The 23,876-nt window shown below is 38.7% G+C and overlaps 1 protein-coding gene across 1 annotated transcript; it reads right to left on the bottom strand.

Annotated features, from left to right (window-relative positions):
* Positions 1–1,505: 1,505 nt before the first annotated feature.
* On the bottom strand, positions 1,506–22,258 carry klhl23 (kelch-like family member 23). The gene is made up of 4 exons (XM_039757586.1): positions 22,046–22,258; positions 14,302–15,522; positions 9,808–9,960; positions 1,506–2,864 (listed from the first exon to the last, which is right to left on the bottom strand). Exons 1-4 carry the CDS (start codon positions 22,050–22,052, stop codon positions 2,554–2,556), a joined length of 1,692 nt encoding a protein of 563 aa, XP_039613520.1. The 5' UTR covers positions 22,053–22,258; the 3' UTR covers positions 1,506–2,553.
* Between the last annotated feature and the right edge of the window lie 1,618 nt (positions 22,259–23,876).

Genomic DNA, 23,876 nt, shown 5'->3' with positions numbered 1-23,876 from the left:
CGAGCGGATCCATTTCAAAATCCTGTTCTTAGAAGTTTACAAAGGTATTGCTGGTATTGCCCCGTCTACCTTTGAGACTTATTAACACATTTACATCTGTTAGTTCTTTGCACTCTGAGTCCTCAGATCTCGTGATTATTCCACGGAAGAGGCTGTGCACAATAGTGACTGAGCGTTTTCTTCTATTGGACCTCACCTATGAATACAGTCATCTGTCCTGCGCTCTATTTTGAAAAAAAATTTTAAGATTTGTTTGTTTCAATGTGCTTTCAATAATCAATAATAAATAATATCTGCTTCTGTTTAATTCTGTTAACATGTAAAATATTTTTATATATAGTTTTAAACAGTATTAATGTTAATACTTCTTGCTTTATTAATCATTATTAGTAAAGCACCTAAGGATGATTATGTTATTTTAATGTGCTATGTAAATAAAATCTGTTAGTGTTACTATTATTAACATAAAATTAATGCATAAAAAGTTAGGTTTCAGAATATGATTTACTAACAATAACCTAAAAATCGTATCGAAAAACAGATTCTGTCACCCCTTTCTTGCCTTTTTTGATAGTTGCATTCAGTAGGAGCATTTAGTTCATGAAAAAAATACATCCAGTTATTGCTCATGAGCATTTGCTTTAACTAAGGTCTACAGATACTGGATACTTATTGCCTTGTTAGACCATCCAAGGTCAGTAAATAAACAATTTCTATGGCATTTGTAACTAAAATTCAGTGCTATACAGGATTGGTTAAAAAGTAAATGCTGTTTTCACTTGGAATCACATTTGTTTGTTCAAGTAAGCGAAGCACAGTACAAGTTATATATAATATATGTAGCTGTTGGAGAAGGTTATTGTTTATTTTTATTATATTTAATATTTTTGATTTGTGACCTCCCCCTTCATAACCATCGTCAAAAATTTCTATCTTCGGTTTTTGACAGATCTCGACATTTTAGGGTCCCCTGATACCGAAAATATAGATAGCTCGATAATGGTTGTGTGTCTGTCTATGTGTGTGTGTCGGAGTTTCTTGAGGACAGTTTAGAGCGAAAACGGCTGGATGGAAAAATACCAAACTCGAAACATAAACCTGTTATGAGATGACAATGTGCTGATTAGTTTTTGAGCCAAATCATGTAAGAGAAAGAGGCACTCCAGAGGAAACCTCAAATACCATCATTCTGCAATTAATTATGAATTCTTCTCGTCAATTCCTATCATAATGACCTATTTTACGATCAGATCAGTATCAGAGCGGTAAATAATTACTGAAATGTTATAGAATAGTTCGGGTAACTTGGTTCCTAGGGGACAAAGTCTACTGAAGCTCACTTCCAAATTTTTTTTTGAGATCTTTTTAAATTTTAATTTGCCTTTGGGGACACACACAGTATAATCTCTCTCTCTCTGTCAATATTTATATATATATATATATATATATATATATATATATATATATATATATATATATATATATATACTGTATATGATGGTCACCAGGCGTGAGCTGGCATTTCGGCCAGGATGGTTCAAGGACACTTCCTCGGCCAGGAGGCCAGTTTAATGGAAGGACAGTTGGAGACCAGTTGTACAGACTTGCCTGACAAAATAGGTGACAGTCCTCTAGGACTATAGTGCCTGCATGGATACCCACGGGGCAGGCTGGGTATTGCAAATCAATAGTGCAGCCCTGAGGTTTTCCATGGGTGCCACCAGGTGGAGCTGCAGAGATTAATCATCCCCACTTCAAGGAACCTCCATCTGACACAGAAGTACCTCCTACCTGTAGTAGGGTCACACCAGAAGTGCTCCCAGGTCTGGCATAAAACAGCTACCTGACCTCATCCAGCCGAGCCAGAGGTAGGTGGATGTGGACGAAGCTTGACTGGACGAGTTAAAGGAGAGGAAGATAGGAAAAATATAGAGAAAATATGTTGAATTGTGCTTATGTGGTATTTGTATATCACCTTTAGAGGTATTTGTGAAAAATTAATTATCTGAACCCATACGTGTTTTGGTTTGTGATAGTGTGTTGGAGGGTTTGGGGGCTCACTGGCACTCCCTACAGGTTACAATATAAATATATATACTGTATATTTATTGATTGTCACACATGTCCATCGGAGGGTTTCTTTCCAGGCTTATCTTTGTCACCTGTTTCTACCGTCACAGTATCGAAGAGACGCCCCTGGAAGAAGGAGTCTCACTTTAAGATGAGCCAGATCAAATGACGGAGCTCTCCACAGAGACAAGACCAGCAGTACTGAGTTAAAGAGAAGGCTACAGCCTGTGTTTGAGTTTAGCAGCACCATTGTGCGTTTATTTTTGTTAAAAGAATTAACAACCCAGTTGGCCTTCCAACATTTCTTTTGAACCTGAGTTTTTCTACTGTTTGACCACAATATATATGTACTGTATATCTGAGTTATAATGTGTAAACATATTTCCCCGTGGAGCAGTGAATTCTTCTTGCTTAAATTACAGTACCTTAAAACCGATGTGTCAGTAGTGGGCTGTAGGGGAGCGGGTGGCAGCATGCATCTATCTATACATTGTAAACACAAACACATCCATGTGACCTCATGGCACTGGGCAGATTGCCCACTATTTCCCACTGATCTTGTTGTGGGTCGTACTTCTCAATGCTTTGGAGATAGGTTCCTTTTGAGTAGGAGTATCCTCCTGTGACATAGATGAAACCGTTTATGACAACTGCTCCACATTCCATTCTTCTCTCCCTCATTGGAGCTTTCTGCCTCCATTCATCCTTCTCTGGGTCATAGCAGTCTGTGACAGTTGTCTGTCCACCAACCAAGTAGAGTTTGTTGTTTAAAGCCACAGAGCAGAGACCATACTCTGAAAAGCAAGTGACAAGGTGAAGAATATTTTAAGCAACAACAACAACAACTACTGTACAAGTTTAAAATCACCAGTACTCCCAGTTTAATTTTCTTCTTCAAATGATATATTTTTCAACATGGAATACAATACAATACTTGGAAATTCTTTTCATAGAGTACAAAACACATTGTTTTAATTCAGATGAAACAACCTGTAAAAATTATAGGCCAACTTGCTTTTATATAGATGTGATACCAGAAATCTGAGCAGTCTTGAGGGAGCTTAGCTGTTCTTTTCCTGTGGGAGATTTGTCAAGGCAGAACTTAAAAACACTGTGGAGGTCCCTAGAGCACATATACAATGGTAGGGAGTAGACTAAGGTTTCTGTCATCTTCAACTGCAAATGTAGCCCATTTGTCAAAACTAAATGTTCTGTACGCCTTGGACAAGGTTTTTGTGACACATATGTTATCAAATCATCACCCTTAAAAAAATCACGAGAAAGAAGTTAAGAGTTACTACATTTAATAAAGCTGAACATAAGCCTTATTGGACACAAGGTAGTGTTATGTTTTACCTGGGTTCTTTTTACTGCCTTTTTTGTTTCTTTTTTAATATTGTTCATTATTTCTCTATTTATGTATAGTATTTTCTGTTTATTTCATTCTGATTATTTATTATTTACTTTCTCTGTGTCTGATTATTTTCACTATGTTCTTTGTATCTTGTGCGTGGACCCCCAAGAGACAGGACCACCCTTACCTCATGGCCACGTGCTCTTCTCCTGGGGCTCACATTCCCGTTCGCCTCCTTCCTCCCATCTTGCACCGGCTCTCGCTCACTCCTGCCCTTCTACTCTGTCCATTAACCTGCACTCTCTTTTCTTTCTGTCTCTTTGTTCTCCCCTGACCCCTTTGACCTGTGCAGGCTCCTCTTATACCAGGCCTCTCTAATGGGGGTGCAGGTGCAAACGCACTACTCCCTCCAAGGCAATAATGAGGCACCTGACTGACACTCACAATCAGCCAGGCACCCCAACCGTCCCCGGAGTGAAACGTGTTCACACACCCAACTGCTCCCAATTGGAGCCTGCCTGCTCCAAGGACCACCCATCACAGTTAGTTTGAAAGCTGGAACATTTTTAATTGTTGTTTACTTATTTCATCAAAGACAGAGAATATCATATTTTGGTTATTTCAATTTTTTGTTACAATGGGCAAAAAACAACAGTGATAATAGATGGAGTTACATGTATTAGTAAAGGATATAAAATACATGTTTTAAAAAGCATTTTCAGTGCACCATAAAAACTGAGTGTGTGTTATTCACTGTATGCATATTGGCTTATACGGCTTAGCTTAAGGAACACCTTTCCTCCATTTCTAAATTAAGTGAGTGAATTTTTGCTTTTCTTGTTTGCAATTTTTACTTTTACACTTATTAGGATCATTAACCTGGCCCAACTTCAGCAGAAGGAGAAGTGACTTGATGTTGTGAAGGTAAATGCAAACAGCTGATGCAAAGATTTTTCCCCACATACATGCACGACTGTATTGGGCATTTGTTTTGCCATCATGAGTGGCTATCAGGCGTATATAAAAGACAAAAATATTCAAGTTTAAATAACCTCTTTCAAGGTAAGATTTCAAAAAGGAAATTAACCAGTAAAAGAGGTCACACAGAATGTTTATTTGTTTCAAGATTGACAATTTCAGAAACTTCGCCAATGTTTTTCAAATTTAAAAACAATTTGTATGGAAGGATGTTTTTGCGGCATCTCAATGAAAATTGAACTTTCTCAAAAATATTTCACTGAAGAATAAGTGCGCCAAATTTCAAAGAAATCTGACTGACCACTTGCAGTCAAGTTCAGGCAAACAGTTAAGCAAATAGATAAGATGATGATGATGATGATAACAACATGTGATTTCACATTTTATGAGAATAAACCCAATCTTTTAAAAATTTGATACAGTACAGAGTATAAAGAAAATATCAAAAAAAAGCTGGTGTGTGTTTAAACACTGAAAGTAAGATGCTGCAGATGTTCTACCAGACGGTTGTGGCGAGTGCCCTCTTCTACGCGGTGGTGTGCTGGGGTGGCAGCATAAAGATGAAAGACGTCTCACGCCTGGACAAACTTGTTAAGAAGGCAGGCTCCATTATAGGATTAAAGTTGGACAGTTTAACATCTGTTGCAGAGCGACGGGCACTAAGCAAACTCCTGTCAATCATGAAGAATCCATTGCATCCACTTAACAGGATCATCTCCAGACAGAGGAGTAGCTTCAGTGACAGACTTTTGTCACCGTCCTGCTCCACTGACAGACTGAGGAGATCGTTCCTCCCCCACACTATGCGACTCTTCAATTCCACCCGGGGGAGTAAATGCGAACATTAATTTTATTTTAATTCTTTTCATTTTTATTACTATTTAATTTAATATTGTTTCTTTGTATCAGTATACTGCTGCTGGATTATGTGAATTTCCCCTTGGGATTAATAAAGTATCTATCTCTCTATCTATCTATCTATCTGAAACTAGATACACATTCATACTATATTTACTAAAATTGTGATATCTGACAAGAATTTCAGAAATGAAACCAAATGTCTTTAAAAATCTAAGGGGACTATAAATAAGCAAAGTCAAACGCTTCTCAGCAAGTTCATGTTAACCACCCAGAGCAAGAAGTTACAAAATTATCCAGTGTTCCATAAACAGCTATAGTTAAAATTAGTCTCAATAGGAAAATACATTTTGAGATCCCCTTTCTCATGAAATTCTCATAAGCAAAACTGCAGCGAAATTCAGTGTTCCTAATAATGGACAAATACAGCTCCTATAAAAGTATTTCTCCATTAGAAATTTTCACATTTTACTGTTACACAGCAATTTAAGTATTTTTTTTCTAATACTGGGGGCGTATATTTTCAAACTAAGCAGCCTTACAGCCTTTCGATAAGGAACAGTGACATGCTATGGAAATACAATGTCTATAAAAAGCATTTTATTGTTATACAATGTTGAATCACAGTGCATTTAATTTGGCTATGCTGACATGGATCAACAAAAAAAGAACAGAAAAAGACTCTTTAATATCAAAGTGAAAACAGATCTCTGCAAAGTGGTCAACATTAATTACAAATATAAATCACAAAATATTCAATCGTGTTAAGTATACAACCTATCAGAATTTAGTAGATGCACATTTGGCAGCAGTTCCAGCCTTGAGTTATGTGTACAGGCCTCACTCAATTAGCTTTGCACACACTGCACTTTTTCCTTATTCTTCTTTGCAACACTGCTCAAGCACTGTCAGATGTCATGGTGATCGTGAGTGAACGGCCTTTTTCCAAATCCAGTTCTCAACTGGACTGAGATCTGGACTCAGCCACTCCAGGACATTACTGTTATTGTTTTGAAGCATTTCCTGTGTCTTGTCTTGTTGGAAAACAAAATTCCCAGGGTGCAGGTTTCTTACAGAGTGCATCAGATTTTCCTCCAGGATGACCCTGTATTTTTCTGCATTCACTCCCCCTTCCTACCCTCACAAGTTTTTCAGAGCCTGCTGAAGAGAAACGTCTACACAGCATGATGCTGCCAACACCATGCTTCACAGGTAGGGACGATATGTTGCTGCTAATAATAATAGCAGTTCTTTACATTTATACAGCACTTTTCTCACCACTCAAAGCTCTTTAGTGAGTGGGGAGACATTTCAACCACTAGTAATCTGGATGCATCGTTTTTTAAGCCTGTACACTCACTACACATTAGCTGTTAGGTGGTGTAGTGGTGAGAGAAATATAGCCAGTTATAGATAGGGAATGATTAGGGGGACAGAATGACTAGGCCATGGTGGACATCGGGATAAACCATAGTCGTTATGAAGGATGCCCAGGGATGTTTCATGACCACAGTGAGTCAGGACCTCAGTTTTACAGGAGGTCTCATCCTAAAGATGGAGCCATTTGTACAGCACAGTGTCCCCGTCACTGCACTGGGGCATAGGAATCCACATACAGAACACATGGCCCCCTGCTGGCCTCACCAACACTTCTTCCAGCAACAACCCAAGCATTTTCCTGGTTGGTCTCCCATCCAAGTACTGGCCAAGCCTAAATAAGTTTAGCTTCAGGAAGATGACCTGTCCTGAAGTGTGTGTGATATGGCTGCAATGTGCAATGTTTGGCTAACACCAAGCATGGTGTTTAGTCTGATGGCCAAAGAGCTCAATTTTGGTCTTCTCAGATCTTAGAAGCTTCTTCTAGTTGACTTCAGAATGTTCTGTGTGCCTTCTGGCAAACCCTAGTTGAGATGCCATGTATTTATTTTCTTTGCCACTCTCCCACAGTAAAGCATCAACTGGTGAATCACCCAAACAACAGTTGTTGTATGCAAGGTCTCTAGCTGTCTTGCTATATGGTTGCAAGACATGGACGTTATCCAGTGACCTGAGATGAAGACTGGACTCCTTCAGTACTGTGTCTCTTCAGAGAATCCTTGGGCACCGCTGGTTTGAGTTTCTGTCGAATGAGCAGTTGCTCATGGAGTCCCGAATGAGGCACATTACCTGCATTGTGAGGGAGCGTCAGTTATGGCACTACAGCCATGTGGTTTGATTCACTGAGGGTGATCACAGGATCTTCATTGCTTAGAACCCGAGAGGCTGGACCAGGCCAAGGGGACACCCACGTAACACTTGGCTGAGGCAGATAGAGGGTCATTTCTGGAGGGTAGGATTGGACCGCGTGTGTGCCTGGGGGGTTGCCAACCAGGATCCTGAGCTGTTCCGTTGTGTTGTGGGTGCGGCAACACGCTGTACCAGTGCATGCTCCCCAACCTGACCTGATTATTCTAAATTGGTACTATGTGAATGAGAATTCGGTTGTCTGTCTGAATAAGGGATGCTGCAAAAGACTGGCACTTCTGTGAAGCCTTCTGTACTCACAATAATGTCAAGGAATCCAAACAAATCATAAAAATGTACAACAGGCCTTGATCTGATGCAGGGACAGCACAGCCTCAGCCCACCCCACCAGGCCCAATCTAGAACTGAATGCTCTCCAGTAACCAGTAAAAGTTGTCACAAAAAACGCCTTTCCTATATGGCCTCACTCATACCACAAGAAGAGTGCGATGTCAGATGCCATATCATCTCCTAAGCCTTTTTCTTTCTCTCTTTAGCATCTTAAGGGAATGGTACACATTTCTACAGAGGCTGCAATGATCTCTTACTTGTGCACTCTTGTACTGGATCATCTGCCTTTTGTCCTGTCTACCCCTAGTAGCCTTTGCTACTCCTCACAAGCATTATAAAGATCTTGAAGGTGATTTTCTCTCTATCTCTCTCCCCCTCTTTCCTTGAGGTTTCTTCTAGAATTTTATTTTCCTTTTGATAACCTACTAATGCCTCTACACCTTGCCAGGGGGCAATATATGTTTTTGTGCACGTATTTCATGGTGTTTTCATGTTGTTGCACTTATATATTTCATTTTAATCCCCATAATGTAGCTTTAGATTTGTTTTCATTCATTTTGATTTGATTGTCAACAAGCTTGTCTTGAAACAGTAAGTATTCAGATTTACTCTACTCGCTCTTTTTCAACTTACGCATATTTCTGATGCATATTTAAAATGAGCTTGAAATGTAGCCAAAGATTATGTCTATAGAATATACAAGAAAAATGTATATTTTAACTTGATTTTCTCATATAACTATCAATGTGGCACTTCTTTATTTTTTTAAGTTAGTCTGCTACGTTGCTAAAACCATAAAGACTAATCACTAGCTCAGAAGCCAGAGAGTTACTCAAACACTGACTTTCACGATAGCTGGGTTATAATTAAGAAACACTGGAGTCTTACGATCTAAGAATGCTGTAACCAGTAATTAACGTGTACACAGAAAAAAACATCTGAGATAAATGAGTGTATACAACAAGGAAGCAAGCCTTGCTAATTTGTTGCTTTTTGGGTTACTGTATAACAGTTAGCATATGCCAAAACAGCACTCCTGCTTGAGGGATTCATAAAAAGACTTTGACTCAACAAGACCTCTAAATGAGGGTACTAAACATACTCTAGTGATGTATCTGGCTCACACAACAGAGAGGAAGTCAAATGTTTCCATTCTAAGTTTTCCAGTACTGTACCTGGATATAAGAACTCTCTGGTCAGGTATCCACCTTAATACAATGATATGTGTCTGTGTGTCTGTCTGTATGTCCATCCAGCTGCTATGTCTCTGTCCTTCCAATGCATGTAATAACACAAACATTTACGCTGCTTTTACCAATCCTATACCAAATGGCATAAAACTGAGGCATATGCATTTCAAGGTGCCCTGCAAATGTTAACGCTGAGGTCTACGTTGATTATTTAGATTTCAACAGTTTGGCTTTGGTGTGACTAGTCAGTCTGACATTGGTGAAGTGATAGAAAGAGGGATTGTGAATGTAAGGCACACAAGGAGGGGTGAAGGCTTAGGAGGCAAACTGAGAGGCGACTTCAAAGAATTATAAAAGCGGAAATGGAGGTTTGCAAGGCACCTCGAAATGACAGAGTCTAAGAAGTAGGCTTTACTTTACATGCTCGAGAGTGGGAGCATTGGTCAAGAAACGTTCAGAAACACGAGAATATCAAGGAAAGGCACTGAAGGTGCACGTAGGGCAACGCATAGAAAAAGTCTTTTAAATATATTGTCTTCGACAAGTAATGTGGCTAGTTTTTTCTTATTTGTAATCAGCTCTTTGGCCACTGTGATCACCTGTGATTATTATAAATTAATGTACATTTAGAAGCCATACTGGAAAGGCTGAAAACAGCTGCTTTTCCTCTAAACGCAGTAAATACAGTAAAATACTGTATTTAAAATTACAAAATAATATTAGAATACTAAGAATGGAATAAACAATCTTGAAATAAAACAATAAAAAAAAAATCACACCTACCTGGATGTGGACTCACAGTTACTACACTCCATTCATTAAAATCTAATCTGTAGCTTTGAATTTTGTCATAGGTACAGCTTCCCCGATAACCATAGTGGCCGCCTGTAACATAAATGACATCCCGCAACACACAGGCAGTGGCATTTCCAACACCTAAATAGTAAGAGAAAATAATACAGTTTGAACTTAATGTTAATTATCTAAAGTAGAGTACATTTAAAATATTTTACAGTGTTAAGAAGTTTCCATTTCACAACTGGACAAATAAAAAAAGAACAAATGAGCTATATACAGTACTAGGACCATTTAGAGTGGTTAATTATGCAAACAAATAAATTTTGTTTGATTAGGTACAAATCATTTGCATTTACTATATGTGTTATAAATATCCATGAAATTATATTGAAAGTATATGTAATATATAATATAATACACATGTAATATATAGTAGCCAGTACACCTGACTGTGAGCATTCTAGCTATTCTTACACGATCAGCGTCTCTTTGTCATCGCCGGATTCCGTTTTTTTCCGTCTTCGCCCGCTGCCGAGAGTTGATTTTACATTAAAATAAAAATAAAAAGAGTAATAATTCAAAAACTATTCGGTTTTAATATAAAACTGTAGTGCAGAGTTTCAGCGTAGTATATGTGTACCAAATTTGAGGCTACAGGTTATTTGATTTTTGACCTTGACCATCCTGGGTTGACCTTTGACCTTGGAGGTCAATTATCATCCCAAAAGTGGATAGTAGAAGTCACATAGTATATGTGTACCAAATTTCAGGTCAATAGGTCAAACAATTTGTAAGCTACAGGTGATTTAAAATCCTGGACAGACAAACGGTCAGCCACGGTAGCATACTATATAAGAAGATTGATAGTAATATGTAATTATTATATGCGTTATAAATATCCATTTAAATATAACTTGTTTTCTGGAAACACTTTTTAAGTGCATTGCACTTGTGTTTTTTGGATATGATATGACAAGCAGCACTACTGCTTCATGGTGCTATCTCAGAGTTTAAATGCTCCCTTTGTAAAGATGTTTTTTTACCCGAGTGGTCTGCGGATGCTACGGTTTTCATCTATAATTCCAGTGTTGCTAAGTTGATGGGTGTCTCTAAATTGCTAGACTGTGTGAGGGTGATTTCAGACTTTGACCTTTCCTTCCAGCTGTTGCTGTGGTCACATAGAGATAGAGTTTTCAAACTAAGCAAATTAAAAACAAAAATCAGTAGATAGATGAGTATGTTATTATTCAATGTCCTTTTTATTTTATTATTGAAAAGTTTCTCCCTCAAGTCATCTGAAGCATTTATCTTTAGACATAGCAATTAATAGTTATTGCTAGGACTTCTGAAACGCAAGCCCTGCCTGTCTTATTTTCACTGTTCTCTGTCGTCTTTTTGTTAGCTCCATGTTATCTGACTAAACATGATTTGCAGTTACACTCCTTAATGATGGATGTTTCTTATTAAATCCTTACATTGTTGAATTTACAGTATATAAGACGTAGCAAGCAAGATATTAATTTGTCGTTTTTCTTTTCTTTTGCCTGATGTGCTATATAGGATATAGTCAAGGATTGCTGCATTTAAATCATAGACTTTGTGCTAACTGCTTCAAAAGATGTCAGGTATACATACATGTTGCCATATGTAAAAGATAACGTATTGTGAAAATTGAACTCAATCATAGGCAGGCGGTGACTCCTGCTTCTGGACTACACCTGCCCACAGCCACCAGCATAGCGGTCACTAACTGCCTGTCATCTGACAAGATGAAGGGGTGTGAAGGACCTGAGGCTGCCCTTCCTCACCTTCAGTATATGCTTTAAGGGTATTTACAAAAGGTAATGCAAACAGCACACTTCAAGACAGGTTACAAATATCTGCCAACTTGCAAAGTGATAAACCTAATTTAGCTTTTTGTAATACTAATATTTTCTGTTTGTTGAAGTAGTCTTAGCTTGTGGTAAGTTTTAATAACATCTTAGTTTTATAAGATCGCTTCACTCTCCATCCCCAAAGCCAAGGGTCTGTGCTACACACCGCGTTCATGCTTTATGAAGAGGGGGGCTGTACACACCCCAAGGAGACACGGTCGCTCCTCCAAAACCCCCTCTTAAACGGTGATACAATGGGAAACAATTTTTTTTTTTTTAACCTCCTCTTTGCTCGATCAGCTGCTGGCTTGCTGCTGTTGCTGTGCCACGTGATCTGCATCTCGCATGGCGCACTTCTGTCATGACACCTATGTCCATATATTCTATCTCTTTTTGCTTTTACCTTTTCATTAATATCGCATTGAATTTTGTTTCCGTGTTTGGAATTACATTGTGACAATGCAACATATAACTGCCCGTGAGGAAATGTCTGACAATAGCATTCATACAAATGAGAAATGATTTCTCTTGCAGGATTTCACTTTTACCAAACAAAAAATCTTTTAATTCTCGCGGATAGGCCACTTCATTGGGAAGAAGCACTACTAAGTCTCTGAATTAAAGTTTAAATCCGAACAATATATTCGATCTCTTTTCACTGTTCCGTTATTTCACCGAGTAATAATTTCTGTTTGTTTGAGCCAACACGATCTTTACTATCCTTTTTATGGGACTTTCAAATTTTCGCACTTCCATTATCTCTAACCTGCTCTGCTGTTTTTGAATTCTTTTACAACTTTCTACTTTGTCATCTACTCTTTGTTTTATTTCCAGCCCCGGGCGTGGTTAAATCTCTTGGCACAAAGAGAGAAAATCTCTGAGAAAATCATGTGTCTCCTTCCAACCTTCCAAGATTTTTTTTTATAATAGAGATTTTGTTTTAGAAAAATCTGAAATATTTGACAAAAACATAGTAAATATCTTATATAAGTAATACATTATATGAAATATAGCATCCAATTTCTGCAGAAAGATAGTAGTGCAATCTTACACATGTCAGCGTTGTTGTACCTTCTCTTACCTTTTTAGAGTTCTTGTCCCATCCCCTCCTAAAATTAACATGTTATTAATATGTATACTTTTCACAAGAAGTATTTTTGGGGATCAATGGTCTTCCTCATTTCTGTTACATGTACGGGCTGCTCTAAATTGGCCTGATATTAATGAACATGGGTATGTGTGAGTGTGTGCTGAGATAGAATGGCATGGTGTTCAAGGTTATTTCTGGCGTTGCATACTGCTAGGATAGGTTCAAGCACTCTATTGTCGTAAAAGTGAACTAAAACGTTTATTAAAACAATGGATGGATCTTGAAATCTTGTTACCTGTACAGTAGTGATAATCATGTGTTCATATTTTCTCAGGTTGCTTGCAACTATCTAGTAGTGATGCTTGTTTCTGGTTGTGTTCCACTAGAAAATTTGAGATATTGATAATCTGATTTACATCCCTAAACAGTTGTATTTATTCCCTATAATGCTTTGCAATACTTACAGTAAAACACAAAGCACAATACATGCACAATTATATATAGTTTACTCCTGAGAAAAAAAAAAGATCTAAATCTGCTCTTGAATGTAATAAATGTTCCATTGCATTTAAACACCACCAAGATTATTATTAGTGATTTCTGCAGGTGGATAACATACAATGTCACAGTAAATGCTTTCAAAACTTGAAAAGACACTTCTTTAATTGTTTTTTACAAATGTTCAGAAATACATTTGCTAAAAACGCTTACGTTAAGCTTTGCATTTTAAAAAGAAAGTATTTGACCTCAAATGCTGAAGTTTACTCACTCATTTGTATCAGTACTGGTATTATCTAAATGCACTGCGGTTTAACATATGTTTTATTTACATTTGCCTGACATCTTTATCCAAGGCGACTTACACATTTATGATACAATTGGTTGAATTTCGTTTGGTTTTTTCCGATTGGAGCACATGCAGGTTAAGTGACTTGCTCTTGGTCACACAGTGTCAGTAGTAGGATTTGAACCCACAGCCTTGGGGTTGGAAGTCGAAATCCTTAACCACTACGCCACACTGGTAGTGATTAGATGCATGGACTTGTGCATCATTACATGAATAGCTGGTGGAATGGGTTTGGTGGCAGGACCAGCAGAGTGAAGAGGAGATTAATAGTATTATAAAGAGAAACATCAATGTGTATGTCTGATCACTGCCATTTGTGACACCAAGAAAAAGCATACTCTATGGAGTTACCATACCTGCTACTGTAATAAAGATGAACATTTCTAAGTTAGGAGCTTCTTTCACATTGGTCCTTTGTTTCCTATGCTGAATGTTCGTAATTCATCACCTAACATAATGAATAGGATCTCTGCTTAGCTGTTAGGCTGAAAGCCAGGATAATGAACTAAACGTGAACTTGTATTTAATAGACTGTATTCAAAACTTCAGGTTCTTGAGATGTTTCTGATAACAGAAGGAATGACGGTGGTTACAACATAACTACCTGACTTTATATATCTATCTATGACAGCACTACTTTGCAAGGAGTATATAATAACATTAATTACCTTGTACCATATTTGCCAAGGAGCTCCATTTCTTCAACAATGGGTCATAAACTTCTACTTCTTTTGCAGGAGCACCTCCTCTATATCCACCAATGGCAAACACACACCCATGCAGAGTGACTGAGCAGTGATAGTATCGAGCATTTATCATAGGACATCCTTCTATCCACTCATCTGTGTCCACATTATAGATCCATACTGTGTCAAGTGCTTCAATGTTGTCTGTCCTGTAACCACCAGTCACAAAAATATTTGGCCCCAAAAGGGAAACACTGTAGCTCTCCCGGGTATGATCAGGCATATCCCTTCCTTGGACCCAAATATTAGTCACAGGATCCCAAATATGTACCTCGGATAATGGGTGCCAATAGTAACCTCCAATAATGTGCATGGTAGAAGTAATCTTTCTTGTACTTAATGTGTCCTTCTGCAACTTGTTTTTTAAACCCCTGCAGATAAAGGAGTCGATGTTTTTGCCACTCAGATGTCTTTTCTGAACTTCAAATGTGGTCCTCAAATACATTTCATCCATTTCAAGTTCAATGCAGTGAAGAAGAGTCTGCAAGTGATTCAACCGTGCTGTCACATCATGGGAGATCCACTTCACAATGGACTCCAGAAGAATCTCCTGTTTGCAGATGATATAGTTTTCTCTGGACATAATAAAAACTAACTTCTCTGAATCAATTTCGAGAAATTCATCTTGCCTTGACACCTCCTCAAATCTGCACAATATCATTCTTCTGGCTTCTTTTTCTAATATTGGACAGATGTGAAACTCAGCAAAAGAATGCATCCCGAGACAGTTGTCCACATCAAGGTGCCTAACTAGAAATTCTTCACAGGCATTCTTCACAGTCAAAAACTGAAGAAGATCAGCTGCCTCTAGGAGGCTCTGGACATTTTTCACAGTGATGGCCACTTGAGATGAATACACATAATTTACAAGAGCAGTCAGTATTTCACTGTCAATACTAGAAAGCTTAATCACATTGTTAGATCGTTCCTTCATGTCAGCAGTAAACATCACCTTGAAGTATGTGCTGCATGCAGACAAAGCAGCTTTGTGACAGTGAAATATTTCTCCTGACGAACATTGCAGACTGATGTCTGTGAATAAACCTTTGACATAAAATTCTTTGAAGGAATCCAGAAATTCAGCTGGGTGGCCCACATCAGAAAAGTTGTAAGTGTAGAAATCCTGTTCCTTAACTGATATAACTGCAAGACAGCAAGATTTAGTGTTAGTTATGTTATTTGTATTGGTTACATAATGCAAAGTCTATTGAACTCATGTGCCTCTGTACTTTGCTGGAGGCATGTATACTCTAACATTCACAAAAAGACACACACACTCTAATTTTAGAAAAAAATATCTTACTCATCTTGGCTTTTAATGTTTTAATGTTGATTTAACTTTTCAAAATAAGCAGCTGTTAATGGTTTAAGAAAGAGAGGACATCACCAGACCAGTAGTTAGTGTAGAAGGAACATGGCTAAGTCTCTTGTTTGTTACATGATACATCATTTGATATATGTGCTTGGTCACATCATCAGTGATACAACCTGGTGTCACCGGGTGTTTCGCGTCTTTCGAACTATCATACACCCTCTTCCAGGAGACCCAACTGAGGTTGATCAGACCTTAGCCTGTGTCCAAGTGGTTTACTACAGCCTCACGGTTGTCATCTCTTAAGCCAGAGCCATCGGGAGGCTTTCTCTGCAGCCTCCATGTTATTCCTGATGGTTGTTGTCCTGCTTGCTCTGATGATGATGCCAAGTGTTCTGCAGGCCTTCCACAAGGATTGGCCTGCGAACCCCCTGCAGCCCACATCTACAGCCAAGCACTTTGCTCTCCAACCTCATCCACCGACAGCCCTCAACAAGCTCCTAGTATTTTGCCTTCTTCCACTCTCGGGCCTCCTTCATCAATCTAATGACACTTCATGACATTTCAGCTATATCCATGTGACTTAATTTGGACAAACGTCCAAAGATTGGAGGATCATAGTGATTGACACTGACAGTAAGAAGTTAAATCACTGCAGCAGACAGGCAGTGGTGGGATGTGCTAGTCGCACTGTTAATGGTCGTAGTCAGATATTGCTTATGTAAGTTACTCTGTCCTTGATTCTTTTTGTAACTAGATCATTGTGGGTCACTCTAGTTAAAAATTTATATAAACAGCTTTTATACCGAACCTTTTGTCTTTTTTGAACAGACTTCTTTTGGTTAATTTATTTAATTTGCTTGTTAAGACTCAGACTTCTTGTTTCTTTTTTTATTAATTATTAGCCGAACAACCTAAGATGAAAAGCAAGCCAACATATAGCCAGTAAGGCAGGGACCTCAAAATCCAACCAAAATCTTAATTAGAAACCAATAACGAATTCTTGTTGTTAGTGAAACAAATTATTTCACTCCATGGCTTTGGTGCTCATATTCTGCTACACCACACATTTTCAAAATTGTTGATATTCTTTTTTCGGAGGGCACTATCCAGATGTTTTGTGGATCAAACCAGATTGACATTCCTCAGACTTTCACCTGATGGGAACATAGATACAAATCAGATCAGGTTAGTTTGTTGTGTTCACTCGCTTTGCGTATCATTATTATTTGATTGCTGATTAAGGAGCAAAAGATTTATGGGGTTTTGAGCCTTAAAAAGCAAGCCAATTAAAATTAAGGGAAAAGAAGTATGTTTCATTATAATAATTGCATAGTAATTAATAAAATGGCTGGAATGAAAACTTGCAGCCTTTGAGACCCTCCAGGATCTGCGTTTTACACCCTGGGTCCATGCAAAGACTGAGGATAGAATTGGAATCATAAACACTGGATCAAGAGGTAGCATTAACCCTGATATCAAAACAATAACGAGGGAGTAACTTTTTCTGTTTGGTAATACTAAACTGGATGACATGGAAAGAAGAAAGATCTTTTAGTATAACTAGGAAACACTTGGACCTCTGATCCTCAAATTAAGATGGTTCAAATGCTTCTCATGAAACATAGCAACCCAGGTCACCACCACCTTTGTCATGCCCTAATGGTGTGTACAACTATCCATTGTGTGTGGAGTGTATGACTTGTACGATCAGTCGACCTGTGCAATGTGCTTCACTGTCATGAGATGTTGCTGCGGTTCTTTTCCTGTTTCCTGAGGAAACCTGCACCTCTAAATCACTCACCGCCAAACTGATTCTTTTTTCGGTCAGTAATGCTCTGTGCCTGTGCCGCGGTTCTTCGCCTGTCTGTCAGGGTGTGTATTCATTATGTCAGCAAGGAAGCACACACCTCTAATTCTTGGGTTGTGTTACACATATCACGTCATAAGCAGAGCTCTCGATTAGACAGATAGATAGATAGATAGATAGATAGATAGATAGATAGATAGATAGATAGATAGATAGATAGATAGATACTTTATTAATCTCAAGATTAAAACCAATATCAAGGATCATGACCAAGTGGTTCACATGTTTTTGCATGCCAGACAAACAACCCTGTGCATTTTCTATACAGAGAGAGAAAGGATGGGAGCATGTGCTGATAGATGGGGCCAAAAACTGTATACACACTTTAACAGTTGTTATCTTTGAACTTTTCCGAAGTTGAATCAAATGAAACCAGCTACACTGGCTGTGCTTCGAGAAGAAATTGAAACAGCATGAGCATCAGCATCACTGGACACTGTGGCCTACGTTGTTCAAGCAGAAGTTCATCGTAATCAGAACTATCTGGACGCTCATGGTAACCATTTTGAGCATCTGTTATAAATGTAGAAGTAAAAAGTGACTTAAATTCATCCCTCAATATCTGTAAAAATTTAATATCACAATTTCAATAAAGGTTTTTCTTTTGTTCAGGTATATATACTCTGTATATATAGACACTGTAGACCAGGGGTCGTCAGCTCTGGTTCTGGAGGACCACCATGGCTACAGGTTTTCATTCTAACCCTTTTTTTAACGAGTGCCCGGTTTCTGCTGCTGATTAACTTCTTGTGAATTAATTTTAATTGACTTCTCTTTTAAGATTTGTTCTCCTGAATTTCTTCATTTCTCTGAATTGCATTATTTATTTTATTAAATGGCACCCAAAGAGGAATGAAATGTGAAGCATGGCAGTCATCAGAAGACCAGCTAAGTCAGGGCCTCAAATTCCAAGCAGTTGCTTAATCAGGCGCCGATTCTTGTCATTAATTAAACTCGTTCTTTGATTCCTTGGCTTGTTGCTGCTCTCATTGTGCAATAGCAGACATTTCTGAAATTGTTCATTTTCTCTTTCCTAAGAGCTCTGTTAAAATGTTTTGTGGACCTGAGCAGATCGACATTCCTGAGACCTTCACCTTCCTTTATTTTCAGATATTGTGTGATGGACACCAGTTGTTTTGGCTCATTTTGTATCTCATTATTGTTTGGCTGCTAATTAAGGAAAAAGAAACAATTAAGAGGTCCGAGTCTTCAAGAACAAGTCAATTAAAATAAATTCAAAAGAAGTTAATTAGCAGCAAAAACAGGTCACTCATTAAGAAAAGGGTTAGAATGAAAACCTGCAGCCACGGTGGTCCTCCAGAACCAGAGTTGGCGACCCCTGCTGTAAACCATGGGTGTCAAAATCTGGTCCTGGAGGGCCGCAGTGGCTGCATGTTTTCATTATAACCATCGTCTTAATTAGTGACCAGTTTTTGCTGCTAATTAACTTCTTGTGCCTTAGTTTTAGTTAACTTGACTCAGGCGCCTTCGTTTTTATTTTTTTCCTTAATTAGCAGCTGAACAATACTAAGACACAAAACAAGCAGCCACATGACCAGCTCACCAGTGCCCATCACACAATATCTGAAAATAAAGATAGGTGAAGGTCTCAGTAAGGCTGATCTCTCAGGTCACCAAAACATTTTGTTGGTGTTCTTAGAAAAAAAACAGAAAATCAACAGCTTTGGAAATACCTGCTGTGGCAGAATGAGAGCACAAACAAGCCACGGAATTAAATAATGGCTTTAAGAAACTGCAAGAACTGGCTTCTCGTTAAGAAACTAGTTGGAGTGAAATTGTTTGAAATTTGAAGCCCCAGTTTAGCTGGTCATCTGTCTTCTCAGTTTGGCTGTCATTTAATGAAGAAAGGAATCAATTCAGAGGACTGAATCCTTAAAAACAGAGATATTAAAATAAAGGGAAAAGGAGTTAATTAGTAGTGAAAACTGGTCACTGATTAAGAAAAGGGTTAGAATGAAAACCAGCAGCCACTGCGGCCCTTGAGATTCAACACTCCTGCTGTAGACAGATAGATAGCTTTTGAAATTCATCCATCCATCTTCCAAACCCTCTTATCAAAATCAAATGTAAAAAAAGCTAATTCTCAATGGATTCTAAGGATGCTTCGTTAATCCAAGAGGTAGACAGTTCCAAATGAATTAGAGTAAAAAATGAATATCACCAGTTATCAAGCAAAAGAACCTCGGTACAGACACAAGAAGTAATTTAGCTGCTATAGTGACAAAACAGAGCAGATCATACTTGTGAGAAGTGAAAGGAAGCTTTGAAAGGTCCAACAAATCAACACAAATTTTATTTGTCACATACAATTATAAACACAGTGCCAATTATAGTGAAATGCTGAAGAAAATTATAAATCATTGAAAAAATAAAAGTAAAAACCAAAAGCCATAAGAATTTCTGGCTTGGGTAATAAGAGAGCTGCTGCTGCCAATGAGACGCTTGTAGGTGGCAGAAAGATGGTGAGACCTGCACACTTGTGTCACAGATTTAAGGCATTCACATTTGAATAGGTCAGGGCCAGCTTGTTTTGTCTGCAAATGCAACATACTAATAGAAGATGGTTCATTCCAATGTTTACCTGATTGAAGTCACCTGCATTCTAGGGTCAAAATGAATCATTCATTAGAGTGATTGGTAACATCCATCCATCCATCCATTATCCAACCCGCTATACATAAGTACAGGGTCAGGGGGTCTGCTGGAGCCAATCCCAGCCAATACAGAGTATAAGGCAGGAAACAAACCCCAGGCAGGGCGCCGGCCCACCGCAGGGCGCACACACACACACACACACACCAAGCACACGCTAGGGACAATTTAGAATCACCAATGCACCTGACCTGCATGTGTTTGGACTGTGAAAAGAGGAAACCCACGCAGACAACATGCACACTCCATGCAGGGAGGACCCGGCCAGCGAACCTGGGTCTCCTAACTGCGAGGCAGCAGCGCTCGCTACCCACTGCGCCACTGTGCTGCCCTGATTGGTAACAGAGTGAATGCTGGATTATGTGCATTTCCCTTTGGGATTAATAAAGTATCTATCTATCTATCTATCTATCTATCTATCTATCTGTCTGTCTGTCTGTCTGTCTATTTCTGAGTTAGTAAACGTTAGCCAGGATGATGTAACTTAACTCCCTAGGCAGTAATGTGGATGAATACAGTCAGTACTTAAGTGTTTGGATAACATATTTTAGTTTCAATTAGAATACGCTCACCTTTTACCATTACTCGTTCACAAAAATGGAGCAGGGTCGTGAGGGGAAGCTGGAGCCTATCCCAGTAAGCATCAGGTGCAAGACAAGAACAATCCCCAGATGTGGCAGTAGTTTATCTCAGGGTGAACACACACACTAGTGCCAATTTAGCACTGCCAATCAACCTAACTTGCATATCTGTGGACTCTAAGATCAAACCCACACAAACATGAGGAAAACATGCAAACTTCACTCAGGGAGCAACCAGGATGTGAACCCTAGTTTTCATTATTACCTCTGCGCCTCCATTTTTAAAATGATTTGTGGAAATAAACAAAAAAGTAAACACAGTTTCAATTAGTCCAACAAAAACACTGAAAAATATGGAAAAGAATATGGTACACAAAAAATATGCCATGTAAATATGCCACTTATGTATCATTTTGCTTTTGAGGGATATTTTCCACTGTTGACTTTGTCTTGAGTTGCTGTTGTGACACACATTTTTTTTTAATTAATGTGTAATAAAAATATTACAAATAAAAGTCCGCATCACTATAATTAACAAAAATGAAAGTCATGTGACTGATTTATACTACTGTGCCTATTCTTTGTCAAATTCAGCTTATCTGCATAAGACAAAACATAAGGACTTTTTTTTAAATTGATGTAGAATAAAATATATTCAAATTAAAAGTATCCATCTCTATAATTAACAAAAATGAAAGTCATGTGACTGAATTATACTATTGTGTGACATATTCAAAATTTTCTACATGAGACAAAATGAAGTAAGAACATGCGATAATATAGCTAAAATATTCCCATTTAAATCCAATGCTGCCAGGATAAACTTCAGACCCCGGCAACGCTGAATTAGATTAAGTGTTTCTGAGAAAGTTATGTTACATAAAATAACATAAAAACTTTACAAAGCAGGAGTGCTCGATGCCAAGCAGAAAGGCCATTTCATAGAGGTATGCCACTTATAAATAACCCCCCACCCCCATATGCGCGAGTGCCTCTATGTTTACGTGCATTCTTGACACAGTAACCCAATAAAGCGTTCATTCTTTACACCTGCACACAATCGTTTCCCTTCAGCAATACGAACTGCATGGTTTTTAAACGTTTTCTTTCTGTCAACCCTTCTACCTCACATATCCACGTCGGTTTTTACGCCGAACAAAGCCTGTCGCCCCTCCGTTTTACCGTTTGCATGTCATTTGGTCAGTTGCAAAGAGCCAGCGGTGTTCCTACCTGCCATTGAAGAGGATGCTTTAAAATTCGATTGAAAAACGATGCGACACACAATATGACATGCTTCTTATTCCAATAATAAAGCCGTCACGGGTATGTTGAATGTTGGTGAGGCTGCCAGATGGAGAGCATTTAATCGGCAGCATGCGAGGGCTGGAGGAGTGCAGTCCTATTTTGGTATCTGCTCTGCGCGGATCATCTGTCACCCCGCTCGCTAGGTCGCTCGCTCACTTGCTCTTCCCGCTCTCTCTCTCTCTCTCTCTCTCTTTCTCCCTCTCAGGAGCGCGCGCTTCCTTGTAGGCGCGAGCCGCTTCTGTCTATTCGGAGCCGCACCGCTCGAACCACTCTACTCGATGAGGGACATATGCCTTGTGTTGGCGTTAAAATAAAAGGAAACGAAGTAACTGTACCAAGTGTAAGTATTTAACTCCAAGACAACCGGGAGTTATTTGTCACTTAACCAACAAGTTCCAACAATTAGCTTGGGAGTCGTGCGTGTAGTCAGAATGGCGATTACATCAAGAGGAGAGGAGCGAACCGGTCACATTTCCGATGACCTCTTTATCCTCTCTCGTTGTTTTCTTTTTCTCACTCTACGTCTCCCCGTGTTGCTAAAAAAGGAAAGGTCGGTGTCTCATCTATTTTTATTTGTCGTAATGGCTCTGTATTTTGTCAGAACTGATGGGCCGTTGCATTTAATAAACGTGCCACACAGTTAGTCAAAACAATTATCAAAGCGGTGTTTGTCATTATAGCAAATTTATGATATTGTATTTGTATAAATCCATATACAGTATGTGTGTGTATATATACAGTATATATATACAGTATATATATGTGTGTGTATATACAGTATATATATGTGTGTATATATATATGTATATATATTTATTTATACAGGTCCATCTCAATAAATAATTCAATTAAAAAAGTGAAACTCATATATTATATAGATTCATTACACACAGACTGATATATTTCAAGCGTTTGTTTCTTTTCATTTTGCTGATTATGGCTTACAGGTAATGAAAACTCAAAATTCAGTATCTCAGAAAATTAGAATATTACATAAGACCAATAAAGTAAAAGATTTTTAATACAGAAATGTTGGCCTACTGAAAAGTATGCCCATGTATGCACTCAATACTTGGTCACGGCTCATTTTGCATGAATTACTGCATCAATGCGGCGTGGCATGGAGGCGATCAGCCTGTGGCACTGCTGAGGTGTTATGGAAGCCCAGGATGCTTTGATCGTGACCTTCAGCTCATCTGCATTTTTGGGTCTGGTGTTTCTCATCTTCCTCTTGACAATACCCCATAGTTTCTCTATGGGATTTAGGTCAGGGAAGTTTGCTGGCCAATCAAACACAGTGGTACCATGGTCATTAAACCAGGTATTGGTACTTTTGGCAGCTTGTCAGCAGAGGGAAGTATGAAGTACTCTAAACTTTTCTGGTAGATGACTATGCTGACTTTGGACTTGATAAAACACAGTGGACCAACACCAGCAGATGACATGGCTCCCCAAATCATGACTGACTGTGAAAAGTTCACATTGGACCTCAAGCAACTTGGTTCTCTGCCTCTCCACTCTTCCTCCAGACTCTTGGACCTCCATTTCAAATTGAAATGGAAAATTGACTGTCATCTGAAAAGAGGACTTTGGACCACTGAGTAACAGTCCAGTCTGTTGTCTCCTTAGCCCAGGTAAGACGCTTTTGACATTGTCTCTGGTTCAGGAGTGTCTTGACACAAGGAATGCAACTGTTGTAGCCCATGTCCCAGATACGTCTGTGTGTGGTGGCTCTTGAAGCACTGACTCCAGCTGC

Source organism: Polypterus senegalus, chromosome 6, assembly GCF_016835505.1.
Source record: "Polypterus senegalus isolate Bchr_013 chromosome 6, ASM1683550v1, whole genome shotgun sequence".
Classification (NCBI taxonomy): Eukaryota; Metazoa; Chordata; class Cladistia; order Polypteriformes; family Polypteridae; genus Polypterus; species Polypterus senegalus.
The sequence above is the reverse complement of the archived record's forward strand: the minus strand, read 5'-3'. Positions and strand labels throughout refer to the sequence as shown.